General features: G+C 39.8%; 1 protein-coding gene across 1 annotated transcript; it reads right to left on the bottom strand.

The window, feature by feature from the left end:
• Nucleotides 1–12203: 12203 nt before the first annotated feature.
• On the bottom strand, nucleotides 12204–13144 carry LOC145067176 (uncharacterized; the record flags this gene model as incomplete). The annotated part of the gene is made up of 2 exons (XM_079014372.1): nucleotides 12204–12737; nucleotides 12830–13144. Coding segments are annotated over 2 exons (849 nt in total), but the record flags the coding sequence as incomplete, so codon positions are not given.
• Between the last annotated feature and the right edge of the window lie 1740 nt (nucleotides 13145–14884).

The raw sequence follows: 14884 nt of genomic DNA, 5'->3' as shown, positions 1-14884 counted from the left end.
TATTGGTCATGATAGCCAAAGAGAAGCTGAGGCAGCAGTTAGGGATCCTTCACTCAGATTTTCAGCAGTCAGCTCTTCGAGGTGAGTTTCCTTCCAGTAGGAACGGGTCTACGGCCAGAATGTCGGCCCGTTTAGATGATAGTAGTTCCGGACTTCGGTCCAATGTCGCACGGGGCCCGATGCAGTAGTATGTATGCTTGATGTTTTCGTGATTCATGCATGTTGTGATATGTTTATTATGATCCAGACTTCGGTCCGATGTCGGGCAAGCCTGATACAGTATGTGATTATGTTATATGTTCATGTTATGTTAAGTTCAGTTTATTCCAGACTTTGATCTGATGTCGGGCGGGGCCCGACGCAGTGGGCGGGGCCCAAGTTATTCTGGACTTCAGTCTAATGTCGGGTGGGGCCCGATGCAGTGGGTGGAGCCTAGACCATGCCGGACTTTGTTCCGATGCCAGGCGGGGCCCGATGCAGTGGACGGGGCCCAGTTCGTGTTATTTGTGTTATTGTATGATATGTGGTAGTTTGGGGGAGGTCACTAAGCTTTGTGCTTACGGTTTTCAGTTTTGGTTACAGGTGTTCCCACTAGCAAAGGGAAGGGCTCGGGTTGATCGCATGGCACACACCACAGTCGCAGCCTGGGAGTTCACTCTGATGATTTGATATGAGATTTTGATTTGTGACAGATACTATGATGTTTTATGATACATGAACATGATTTTACTTATGAGTTTGGATGGTTGATGGTTTTATTAATGTTTTAAATGAAATTTTTGGGTTGTATTTTTGGGATGTTTCAAGTTGGTATCAAAGCCTTGGTTTGAGGGATTCGGGCACGCTTTTGGGTGTGTCTGAACTCAAACTAAGGATACGGTATAGGGTTCAAAAAGGGAAATCATTTTCGAAAAGAATTTTTGAAAAAGAAACTTAAAAAGGGAAAAGGGTTTGAAAAAGAGAAAAGGGTGTGGTGCATGCAATCAGCCGAGCTCAAGTAAGTACTCCTAATCTACCCATACAAGTTTATTTATGACTATCAGTTTTAGTAGAACAACATGCTAGATTAGGGCTAAGGATCTAGGAGAATGCCTTATGTACTTGCTGTATGTGTTTCTGTTTTATGAGAACTGCATGCTAGTACATATTAGTCAGGAGGATAGCTTGAGTAGTATATGCTTGATTATGTGCGCTCGATGTCTGAATGTTGCTTGCTTTGTGCTTTTAGGAGTTCTAGTTGTCTTTCACTAACTAGTAAACAAATATGTTAAGTTACATATTGCAAGGACTAAATAATTCCAGAAGCTTAGGTCTAGCCTTATTTTGCAGATCTTGTTTAAGTCCAACCGTTGTAGGGTAGGACCTTTCATTCGAAGAATTATCTAGTCTGAGTGATATGTAATAGTATTTGCGATCTAGTTAGGGGAAGAAAGCAGGGACTTCTTACACAGCTGATGGCGGAGAGTGGGTTGGTGATTACCCTAGGGCAAGCCTAGGAAGAGCGTAGCACAGATCTATAGCAGTAGAAGGGACTTGGTGGAGTCAAGGCAGCTCTTGAGGAAAGTACGGATAGATGTGGAAGGTAGTATGAGCCTGTACTACTGAAAGCAGAGGATCCGTACACAAATCGAGGAAGGCTGAGACAAAATCAGGAAACTTGTGGTATATGTGATCCCTCTAGTTATACTAGTGTTTGGATGAGCAGACCAGAGAGTTCATCTCTTCAGAGGTCACGCGTAGCATACTTGATCAGACTCCTGTAATCTTTGGATCGGTCAAGGAGGGTATCCTAGAGCTTCTGGATGAGAAGTTGGGTGCATTTCGTACTGAGTTAGCGGCCATGATGGGATCGCGCACGTTGACGTTCAGAGAGTTCAGAGCTTGTGGAGCTCCCGACTACCATGGGGCTCGGGACCCCATTGCAAGTACCAGGTGGTTGGCAGATGTCGCCAACGCATTCCGCACCAGCAGATGTCCTGAGGGGGACAAGGTCAGATTAGCGTCCTGTCTTCTAAAGGACATGGCTCGAGATTGGTGGGAGGAGGTCGGAAGAGCTATTGGAGATGACAATGTGTTGGATGCTATGACTTGGAGTGATTTCACGGCCAGGTTCAGAGCCGAGTTTGCACCTATTATTGAGGTGTAGCAGCTTTCTAGGGAGTTTCAGGACCTCCAACAGACGACAGAGACTGTGGCGGAGATTACCGCCAAGTTCAGGGAGAGGGCCCTCCTCGTTCCGTAGTATGTGGCGGACGAGGAGATGAAGAAGGCCCGATATCATGAGATGTTGCAGAGTGATATCTGCCAATTTGTGAGCCTCTCCAGCTGCAAGACGCTGGAGGACATGTTTGCGAGGGCTCGTGAGAGCGAGATTGATCTAGAGATGCAAAGGAAGAGGAAGCCAAAGGTGACGTCTGGCGCAACAGGTACGGGAAAAAATCCCAAGGTGTCCGAACACAAGTCTAGGGGATAGCAAAGCCACAATCGATGTGGCAAGTGTGGCAGGATGCACGATGCGGTGTGCAAGGCGGGGAATTCTGGCTGCTTCAAGTACGGTCGGATTGGGCATATGAGTAGGGATTGTACAACTACTACCACTACCACCACAACATCTGATCTGATTTGCTTCCATTGCAATAAGAGGGGACACAAGAAGTCCCAGTGTCCGATTTTAGCACCTACAGGACAGGTAGTGGTACCTACTCCTACCACACTGAGGATTACAGACGGCCGGCAGGGTCGTGCTGAGGCGCCTGTGGCGAAGAGTAGAGCTTTCTAGCTGACAACAGAGGAGGCGCGAGCGACTCCTGATGTGGTTACTAGTACGTCTTTTCTCCATTTTCTCTCTATTACTCTTGATTATTACTCATGTTTATGTGTTGTTTATGTTGGATAAGGTGTCTAAGTCCATAACTATTTTTGGGAAGTACTTGACTCGACATGGCATGGTCCATTTGGGATGCATGGCACCATGTAATTGGATAGACTAAATGAGAGAAATAACACTTGGAGGTTATTAATATATTATAAGTTCTAATATATTAATAATATTATTTGATTAGTTTGATCAAGAATTAATTTAGAATTAATTAAGTGATCAAAGGATAACTAATTAAATATATGGGTTGATTATGTAAATCTGCCATATCTTGTATAGTGGACTAAGAAGCTCCATGGATTATCAAGTTGGGTTCCACCCATAGGATGCTCCATGGATGCTCCATGGGAGTTACAAACCCATGGGTCATGGAAATGAAGAGTCATGACACATTAGGGTTTACATGGTGTAACCCTAGATGTGTCAACACTATATAAGAGTCCCATTCTCCACCAAAATCGGCTACACATATGAAACAAGAGGGCTAGACCGATTTTAAGAAGTGTGTGTTCTCTCAAAAGTATTTCCAAGAGCATTTGGTGTTGTGTGAAGCATTTGAGGCATCACACTTGGGGTGCTAGGCTCACAAGGTTTCAAGGAACATAAGCAACAACAAGGTAAGTTATTCTATCTTTCATTCAACTTAAATATTGTTCCCCATGTATGCTAGATAGGAATATAACCTTGGAATTCAACTTTGCATGATAATTAGACAAACATAGATCCAAGGTTATTAGGGTTGCATGTACACTTAAGAAGTGTTAGAATGCTCAAAACCCATTAGTGGTATCAAAGCCTAGGCTTGTTTGTTTGTTATTTGTGCTAAATAGTTGCTGGACATGGACTAGAAACATTACCCTAAACTGTTTTGGTACTTGAAAACTTGTTTTAGATGGTGTAATGTTCTTGCTAATCCATTTACAATAACAAGTTATCAAAATTACAAAGTTTTAAGTGTAAGTTTTGATTCATGAAAGTGTTCATGTTCATGTTCTTGATCTTATGATGTTTAGATGATCATAGGAATTCTTTGTAACCTATGTGGTAGATTAATTCTTGATCATTATGTGTTTTAATGGAGTCCATAACTTGTCCTCAAGTTATGGAAAACCAAAAGTCACTTTGTTTTAAAACCATTAAAAGAACACATGGGTTATAAAAATGAAGAGTCTTCATTTTTAATACCTTAATAAACTCATAAGTTACAAGAAATGAAAAGTTTTGAAAGTTTACAAAACTTGCCCTCAAGTTTTGGAACAAGTAAAGTCATGTTAAAACTTTAGTTCCAACCCTTAGAATTTTAAAAGTTAAAATTCTACCCTTATACTTATAATATTATAAGTTAATAATAATATATATATGTATAAGATCAAAGTCGTCTTACCGCTAGTACACCTCATTCATGAAGTCGGTCTATAAGGTGGGTATAAGGTTGTTGCCTATAAAATGGCAACTTAATGGGTGTCCACTCTCACCCACCGCTTGCTTGACTGGTGGAGGGTCGTTAGCCGAACGGGTAGGACAAGGACTTATAAATTCTCATTAAAAGTATGATGAATATTATAAAGTAACTAAATGTTTTTATTAAATTCCCAATCTTAGTTACTTTAGGAAAAATGTGAATAAGGTGCTAATCCATGAAATTACACTTTACACTTTGTTTAAGTCGTTGGTGGAGCGTGTGTGGTTAACCGGCACACTAACTTGGACATAACAAGGTAGGTAAATGGTGACTTAAGGTTTATCATAGTATCGGTGGAGCGTGTGTGGTTTACCGGCACATCGATTGAGTGATAAACTTTAAGGGTACCAAGTGATTTGCATGGTTACTTCACACCTCGTTTTGTGATCCTCGGTATCCCAGTCACAAAACTTGGAGGGCACACTCGAGATTGAAACATGCCTTTGAAAAGTTCATTGAATCTCAAAAGAATCTAGGAATTTCTAAGAACCAATCAAAAACCTAATATTTAATATTTCGGTTTTCGTGGTGGAAATTGGTGAATCGTCATTCACCTACCTTTCGAATATGTTATAGCTTGGATTACGGTATACCTATTCTAAGTTATAATATATTGTGATTGGATCCTAGCCTTAATATTACATTTGGGTGTTTTATTAAGGATCCTCTTAATATCTAAACTAATCTTGTCCTCTTCCTTCAGATGTCTTCAAACAATGTTGCTTCTGGCTCTAATCCTAATGGCTCCTTTACCCTTATGAACTTGTGTGGGAAAGTCACTTTTGATGGATCCAACTTCAATGAATGGATCAGAAACATCAGGATGATTACCCGCTACGAGGACAAAGAATATGTCCTCGACAAGGAGCTTAAGGAGATTGATGAGACCACTGCAACTCCTCAGGAGATCGCTGACTTTCAGGCACATGAAAGGGATGCTACCAAAGTGGCATGCATCATGATGGCCACGATGACAACGGAACTCCAAAAGTCCTATGAGGACTTCTACCCTTTTGAAATGCACCAAGATCTGATGGAAAGATACCATCAAAGTGCACGACAAGAGAGGTATGAAATCATCTGCTCCATGATAACAACCATGATGAAGGACGGGGAATCCGTCACGAGCCACATGCAGAAAATGGAAAGGTATGTGGATCGATTACTGAAGCTTAATGTGAACTTCCCTGAGGAGCTTGCAATAGATATCATTTTGCACTCCTTGCCATCGTGCTATGATCAATTCCGCATGACATATCACATGAATAAGGAAGAGGTCACACTCAGCAAACTTCAGGGTCTTCTCAAGACCGCATAATTAGGTCTTAAGGCGAAGTCGGTTGTTAACACTCCTACTCCAAACTCCTCTCTGGTTTTGGCAATCGGGAAAAGTCGAGGGAAGAAGAGAAAGAGCTCTTCGAAGGGTACCAAGGCTAGGACCCTTGATGGCTCTTCTTCAAGTGGAACGAAGAAAGGTTTCGTCACTCCTTCTTCTGACCCAAAAGAGGCTGAATGCTTCTATTGCCATGAAAAATCACATTGGAAGCGAAACTGCCCAAAATACTAGCAAGATGTGAAGGATGGGAAAGTTAAACCCAACCATGCAGGTATTTACACTATCTTATCTAATAACTCACCCCATTCTAATTCTTGGGTCCTTGATACCGGTTGTGGTATTCATATATGTTCTGATTTGCAGGGACTAAGAAGAAGTGAGAATGTGGAGCAAGGAAGAATAAACTTAATCATGGGGAATAGGAAAGCTTTACCTGTCACCAAGATTGGAGTTTATACTTTATTGCTAAGTAGTGGGTTTAGTTTAGATTTGAATAAGTGTTGTTATTTGCCAGAAATGGCAAGAAATATTATTTCCCTTCATGCATTGTATAAACAAGGTTTCACCTTTTCATTTGATAATGAAGTTGGTTCTATTAATGCTTTCTTTAATAATGTTATTTATTTTAAAGCATTACCTTGTGATGGTGTGTATGAAACAGTATCTGTGGTTGATAACTTAGGAAATAATGTATTGTGTATTGATTCTGTTAATAATAACTTGGATAAAGCATCATTATGGCATTGTCGTCTTAGACATATAAGAAAGAAATGCATAGGCCAACTCCAAAAGGATGGAGTCTTGGAGTCATTTGACCTAAATTCAGATGATAGTTGCAAATCATGCTTACTTGGAAAAATGACAAAGTCACCCTTCACAGGTTCATGTGAGAGGGGTGAAGGTTTGTTGGATCTTGTACACACGGATGTGTGTGGGCCCTTCAAACATGCCACAAGGGATGTTAATCGTTATTATTTGACTTTACTGATGATTACAGTAGATATGGATATGTCTACTTAATCAAGCATAAGTCAGAGACTTTCAAAAGGTTTAAGGAATTTAAACAGGAAGTCGAGAATCAATTGGGCAGGCACATTAAGATGCTTCGATCCGATCGAGGTGGTGAGTATCTTAGTTCAGAGTTCCTTGACTATCTTAGGGAATGTGGGATTGTCTCACAATTAACACCTCCCAGGACACCGCAGTTGAATGGTGTGGCTGAGAGGCGTAATCGAACCTTGTTGGATATGGTTCATTCCATGATGAGTCGAGCTTCGCTACCAATCTCATTCTGGGGGTATGCCTTAGAGACTATCACCCATATCCTTAATCTAGTCCCTACAAAGAAAGTTGCCAAAACTCCTCATGAGATGTGGACTGGTAAAGTACCCAAACTAGACCATATCAAGATTTGGGGTTGCGAGGCTTTCGTGAGACACGAGACTCATTATAAGCTCGAACCTCGATGCGAGAGGTGTATTTTCATCGGCTACTCACAACAGTCCTTTGGTTACCTCTTCTACAAACCTAGTGAAAATGTGGTCTTTGTAGCTAGGAGGGCTTTCTTTAGAGAGAGAGAGTTCATAAGCCAAGGAAACAGTGGGAGGCAAGTTGATCTTGAAGAAATTGAAGAGTCAAGCAGTGAAGGAACTTCAAACCCTAGCACTCAACTTGAGGAGGAAACTCCTGTTGAGCCAATTGGCAAGTCTGTACCTCTGAGGCGTTCCACAAGGGTTAGGAATGCACCTAAGCATTACTATGGATTCCATATTACTGCAAAAGGTGAGACACTTATCAGTGATGAGACATTGATACGTCTGGATGAACCTAACAGTTACGTAGAAGCTATGGTAGGCCCTGAGTCAGCCAAGTGGAAAGAGGCAATGGACAACGAGATACAGTCCATGTATGACAATCAAGTTTGGAACTTGGTTGAGAATGTACCAGGTCGTAAGACAGTAGGGTGCCAATGGATCTTGAAGAAGAAGACCGACATGGATGGTAAAGTACACACTTATAAGGCACGACTGGTTGCAAAGGGTTTCTCACAAACTCCGGGAGTTTATTATGATGAGACCTTTTCTCTAGTGGCTAAGATTAAGTCTATTAGGGTTCTGTTAGTCATAGCTGCATTTCATGACTATGAAATATGGCAAATGGATGTCAAAACCGCTTTCCTTAATGGAAAGTTGGCTGAAGATGTTTACATGAGTCAGCCAGAGGGTTTTGTCAGCAACGAGTACTCTAATAGAGTGTGTAAGCTTGAAAAATCCATTTATGGGTTAAAGCAAGCACCTCGCAGATGGAATCTTTGCTTTGATGAGAAAGTCAAGGAATTTGACATTTCTAGGAGTGAAGATGAATCTTGTGTGTATGTCAAGGCTAGTGGGAGTATAGTTAGCTTTTTGGTATTGTATGTGGATGACATACTACTCATAGGAAATAACATCCCAACTCTGCAGGAAGTTAAGTCTTGGCTTGGGAAGTGTCTCTCTATGAAGGACCTAGTAGAAGCTGCCTATATTCTAGGGATAAGGATCTTGAGAGATCGGAGTAAAAGACTAATTGGACTTAGTCAAAGTACCTACTTGGATAAGGTGCTGAAGAGATTCAGCATGCAGGACTCCAAGAAAGGAGAGTTACCCATCCAGAGTAACGCCAGATTGAGTAAGACACAAAGCCCTAACACTGAGGCTAAGATAGCATAAATGAGTCGAATACCTTATGCTTCGGCTGTAGGATCGATCATGTATGCTATGACGTGTACTCGACCTGATGTAGCCTTTGCCCTGAGCATGGTTAGCAGGTATCAGGGGAACCCTAGCAAGGCACACTAGACTGCGGTAAAGAATATCCTCAAGTACCTATGGAGGAATAAGGACTGGGTCCTTACCCTCGGTGGGAGTGACGACTTGAGGGTTGTAGGGTATAGTGATGCTAGCTTTCAGACTGATAGGGATAATTTCCGCTCTCAGTCAGGCTGGGTCTTTACCCTAAACGGAGGAGCAATTTCTTGGAAAAGTTCCAAGCAAGAGACAGTGGCTGATTCAACTTGTGAATCAGAGTATATTGCAGCTAGCGAGGCAGCAAAGGAGGCGATATGGTTGAAGAACTTCATTGGAGACCTTGGAGTTGTACCAGCTATTAAAGAGCCAATGGAAATTTTCTGTGATAGTGAAAGCGCTGTTGCCTTAGCCAAGGAACCAAGGGATCACGGGAGATCCAGACACATCAACAGAAAATACCATTTTATCAGACATCGAATAGAAGAAGGACTCCTCGTGGCAAAGAGGGTATCATCGGATGAGAATCCAGCAGATCCCCTCACGAAGGGACTGACTTGGGTTAAGCATCTCCAGCATGCTCGGAGCATAGGGCTGAAGGATGATATTAGATTTAGTAGTTAGATAACCTCGAAATTCGTAAAGTGTAATTGACATTAGATGATGAATAAAAGGTGTTTTATTTATGAGTAAAGTGTTGCTATCTCTTGTCAATCATTGACTATATTTCTTTTGCATGTTTTGACTTCCAGAATAATAATGTTTGGTATATCATATTATTCAAACCTCCAAAGTCGGTCATATGTCAGAAGTAGGTATGAATCAAGACTGTCATGATTGGTTGCAGAGGTCTAAGGTGTTGGACATGGCTACAACAATCATGAGTGCTCATAAGTTCTGAGCATTGGACTCAACCCACGCTCACTGGAATCATTTCATGGAATTTATCTCGAGTGATTGTGAGACGGTAATATCATATAAGTCTTCAAACCTAGAGATATGATTTTTTTACTTACGAGTTGGTTATGCATTGATTCTACAAAAATGCATTGGTAACTCGATGTTATAAAACGTGCTTTTGTGTGTAATTCAATGAGTGGTAGAAAAAACATATGAGTCGAAGGTTATCTGTTCCTTCTTGGATTAGAAGTTGATATCTGGGCCCCTCGATGATTTTGTTTTGACCTATGTACTGGGTCCGGTCAGAACTAAGTTGATGTGTTCAATTAAGTTCTTTGTCAAACAAATCGGAAATCGGGAAACAAACTGCTGGACAATAAGTAAGACATTGTTCCATGTATTTGTCCGGCTAATATCTAGAACAGAGGATTATATGATCACTTATCTTAAATGGCATATCATCATCTTCTCAATTCCGAGAGACCTTGAAAGAGCTACGATTGCCGATTGGTTCCTGAAGTACTAGAGTTATAGTTATTAGACTTATCCAAGTGGGAGAGTGTTGGATAAGGTGTCTAAGTCCATAACTATTTCTGGGAAGTACTTGACCCGACCCGACATGGTCCATTTGGGTTGCATGGCACCATGCAATTGGATAGACTAAATGAGAGAAATAACACTTGGAGGTTATTAATATATTATAAGTTCTAACATATTAATAATATTATTTGATTAGTTTGATCAAGAATTAATTTAGAATTAATTAAGTGATCAAAGGATAACTAATTAAATATATGGGTTGATTATGTAAATCTTCCATATCTTGTATAGTGGACTAAGAAGCTCCATGGATTATCAAGTTGGGTTCCACCCATAGGATGCTCCATGGGAGTTACAAACCCATGGGTCATGGAAATGAAGAGTCATGACACATTAGGGTTTACATGGTGTAACCCTAGATGTGTCAACACTATATAAGAGTCCCATTCTCCACCAAAATCGACTACACATATGAAACAAGAGGGCTAGGCCGATTTTAAGAAGTGTGTGTTCTCTCAAAAGTCTTTTCAAGAGCATTTGGTGTTGTGTGAAGCATTTGAGACATCACACTTGGGGTGCTAGGCTCACAAGGTTTCAAGGAACATAAGCAACAACAAGGTAAGTTATTCTATCTTTCATTCAAGTTAAAAATTGTTCCCCATGTATGCTAGATAGGAATATAACCTTGGTATTGTTTGATTCGGGGGCTAACCGATCATTTGTGTCGCTTGCACTTAGCAAGTGATTTAGCAGAACTCCGGGGGAGCTGGATTGTCCACTCGACATTGAGATAGCAGATGATAGGACTGTCAGGGCCGCAAGAGTATATAGTGGGTGCTCGCTGCAGTTGTTTGATGAGCAGTTCTCAGTGGATTTGGTTCCTATTCCCTTGCGAGGGAATAAAGTTATAGTGGGTATGGATTGGCTGAGCCCTAATGGGGTAGTGATTGATTGTGAGCTGCAGTTGGTAAGGGTCCACACTCCTAGTGGGAGAGAGTTAGTGATTCAGGGCAAGAGGCCACATCGCGGACCGATTCTTTGTTCAGCAGCTAGAGCGAGGCGCTACTTCCAGCAAGGATGTGCGAGGTACGTCGCCTATGTCATGGATGCCCGGGAAAAGGGTAAGGCAACAATTGATGATGTACCAGTGGTGCGAGAGTACCCAGATGTATTTCCAGAGGATTTCCCTAGTATACCTCCTGATAGACAGGTTGAGTTCAGGATTAACCTGGTTCCTGGTGCGGCTCCGATAGCCAAGGCACCGTATCAAATGGCTCCTCCCGAGATGTAGGAGTTGTCTATGTAGCTGCAGTAGCTGCTAGACAAAGGATTTATCCAGCCGAGTAGTTCGCCATAGGGAGCCATGATCTTGTTCGTGAGGAAGAAGGACGAGTCACACCATATGTGTATAGATTACCGGGAGTTGAACAAGGTAACGGTGAAGAACCGTTACCCCCTGACGAGGATAGATGATCTGTTTGACCAGCTTCAGGGAGCATCTTGGTTTTCCAAGATTGATTTACGCTCCGGTTATCTCCAGATGCGGGTCAGGGATGAGGATGTGCCGAAAACCGCTTTTAGGACCCGCTATGGTCATTATGAGTTCGTGGTGATGCCGTTTGGGCTCACCAACGCTCCAGCCGCGTTCATGGATCTCATGAACAGCGTGTGCAGGCCGATGCTGGATCGGTCCGTGATAGTGTTCATTAATGACATCTTGGGGTGCGTTTGGTACAGAGAAATGGAATTGTTGCAGAGAATGGAAATGCAGAGAAAGAGAATTAAGCTGTAGAAAGAGAATTGACTCCCCTGTTTGGTAGAACTGAGAATTCACTAGAGAAATATTTTTGAGAATCATTTCTCTTGTTTGGTTGTATTAATCAGTAAAATGAAAATGAGTTTTTTACCTTGTTTATTCATTTTCAAACAACATTCTTTTATAAAAATGCATTATGATGTATATCTTAATTAATCAAAATATACATCTTTTATGTATTTTATTTTTTTTTATTTTAATATTAATTGTTACTAAGTAATTTATTTTCTAATTAATTAATATTATTTTTTATATATCTTGTATTGGAAAACATATTTCTAATATGAAAGAATAACATACAAATAGATTTTAAAGAAATATGACAATCATACTATTCAAAAACTATATCCAATGTAGCATATGCAAAAAATATAATTCAATATTCCGAACAACTAAAAAAACATAACTATGTCTAATACAGAATGTGCAAAGAGTCAACTTCAATATTCGTAAAAACAAAAAAAAAAACATAACTTAAAATAACCTAATCATGATATTGAGCCATCCCCAATCATTTCCATATAACAAATCTTTTCTTCTTCTGTCATCTTAAAAAATGCCCGGGCACGAAATTGATCTTTGCTAAACATGTCAATCGCCTTAATTCGCTGTTTGACATTGATATTTGGCATGTGTTGTATATCTTCGATAACTTTATCTATCATATCACATGCTTCTTTATTTTCGTGCATTCCTATATTGTATATTGTTTCATTGAGTTTTTCACCAACCTCCTTGAAAGTCTCTTTCATTTCTTTTGCAGCTTCCTTATAAGAGCTTTCGGTGTCATCTGTTGGAGGCCTTTTGCGTTTACTATTGCCACGAGCAATTTGTTGCGTCTCTTCAACAATATCTTCCAACCCTTCCACATCAACATGTGAGCTTCTTTGTGTCTCTTCAGTCACATCTTCTCCAAGATCAGTAGCTCCAAGACCAGTAGCTCTATCCTTACCGAAGATTTTACATAGATTATCGAATTGGGGAAATGGTTTATCGCGAAAACATGCAGCACCTTTATGACTCTACTAGAATGGCACAAAATTAATTGGTTACTACTCATTTACAATACGTTTTAATAACACAAAAAATACTACAAACATAATCATTATAGTACCTTTATGTACTCATCCCAAACTTCAGCATCGGCGGTAACACAACATTTATCCGTATCCCAGCCGAATCCACTCGTGTTTGTTCCGTATACCATGTCGTGCACGATGTTGAAATTGTTTTTCCATGTCTTCATCCTCGATTTAATATGAGGCTCTGCTTTCAAACCCGAGTTAGGAAGACTTACATCTAGTAGTTGTTGCACTACCTTTAAATAACCGGGTTTGAATCCGTTATCGGCACCACCATACTTTCCGGATACATGTAACTCCAACAATGCTTCAATTAACTTTGCATCTTCTTCAGTAGTCCATGTGTGTTTGTTTCATCCAGCCATGCATACAAAACTTTTTACAATCCTAACATTAAACATAATATTATCATACCACAATGAATACAAAATATAATAAAACAATCATAACATCCCCTGTTTGGAGCTGTATAACTCAACAAAAACATAACCAATTAAGATGTTGTTTGATGCTACAACATAGACAAGACAGAGGAGTGCAATTTGGAAAAAAAAAATCGCATCATTCCGATCAGGTATGAAGCTTTTATGATGGTTCAAAGTTTGACAAAATTTATATAAACTGCACAATTATTATGCAACAATCATAACATCCCCTGTTTGGGGCTGTATAACTCAACCAAAACATTACCAATTAAGATGTTGTTTGATACTAAAACGTAGACAAGACAGAGGAGTGCAATTTGGAAAAAAAAATCGCATCATTCCGATCAGGTATGAAGCTTTTATGAGGGTTCAAAGTTTGTCAAAATTTATAAAAGTGCAGAATTATTAGGCAGCAATCATAACAACCCCTGTTTGGGGCTGTATAACTCAACTAAAACATAACCAATTAAGCTGTTTTTTGATACCAAAACGTAGACAAGACAGAGGAATGCAATCTGGAAAAAAAATCGCATCATTCCGATTAGGCATGAATCTTTTATGAGGGTTCAAAGTTTGTCAAAATTTATAAAAAGTGCAGAATTATTATGCAACAATCATAACAGCCCCTGTTTGGGGCTGTATAACTCAATTAAAACATAACCAATTAAGCTGTTTTTTGATACTAAAACGTAGACAAGACAGAGGAATGCAATCTGGAAAAAAAATCGCACCATTCCAATTAGGCATGAATCTTTTATGAGGGTTCAAAGTTTGTCAAAATTTATAAAAAGTGCAGAATTATTATGCATCATAACAGCCCCTGTTTGGGGCTGTATAAATCAACCAAAACATAACCAATTAAGCTGTTGTTTGATACTAAAACATAGACAAGACAGAGGAGTGCAATCTGGAAAAAAAATCGCATCAATCCGATCTGGTATGAAGCTTTTATGATGGTTCAAATTGGAGAAAAAAATCAAAAAAATCTGAAATTGTAAAAAAAAAAAATTGCTTTTGTTCATTCAACTCAATCATAAACAATGAACAAATAGTAATTGATCATCATTGAACACTTATCTACATGATTTAACCACCAAGATCGATTTCAACATAAGAAGATTCAAACATGTAAAAAGAAACAACTCCTAGCAAGATTAACATATTCTTGAATTGCAGTTCAAAATCAAAATTCATAGCAAATTAACACAGAATCAACCAACAAGTAGAATAAGAAAGAAACATGAACTCATACCTTCAACTAGAAGAGGATCGATGATGCCAAAATCGACCAAGAAAAGTGAAGCCGTGACTTGGAAGTTTCGAAAACAGAGAGGAGCAAGGAATATGTAGGGCAAACGAGAATTCTTATGATCACTTACGTGGGCCGATTCCATGATATCCAGTAGCAATCGTTGAAAAAATTCAGAAATTGCATGGACCGGGGATCGAATGGGGGACACGATGAATTCTCCGTTTTTTTTTTTTTTTTGATTCTCTACCCACGCACGATATGAGTAGCGATCCTATTTCTCCCCTTTTCTCTTTTAAAAATAGAGAATTATTTGGATGGAAAAGGAATTGATTTATTTCCCAATTCCTTATTTTTTTTATTAACCAAACATGGGAAAAGGAATTAATTCCTTTTCTCTACTTTTATTTCCC

The sequence above is a fragment of the Lactuca serriola genome, chromosome 8 (genome assembly GCF_051521515.1).
Source record: "Lactuca serriola cultivar US96UC23 chromosome 8, Lser_US96UC23_V15, whole genome shotgun sequence".
Lineage (NCBI taxonomy): Eukaryota > Viridiplantae > Streptophyta > Magnoliopsida > Asterales > Asteraceae > Lactuca > Lactuca serriola.
Note: the sequence above shows the minus strand (reverse complement) of the source record. Positions and strands in the feature narration are given on the sequence as shown.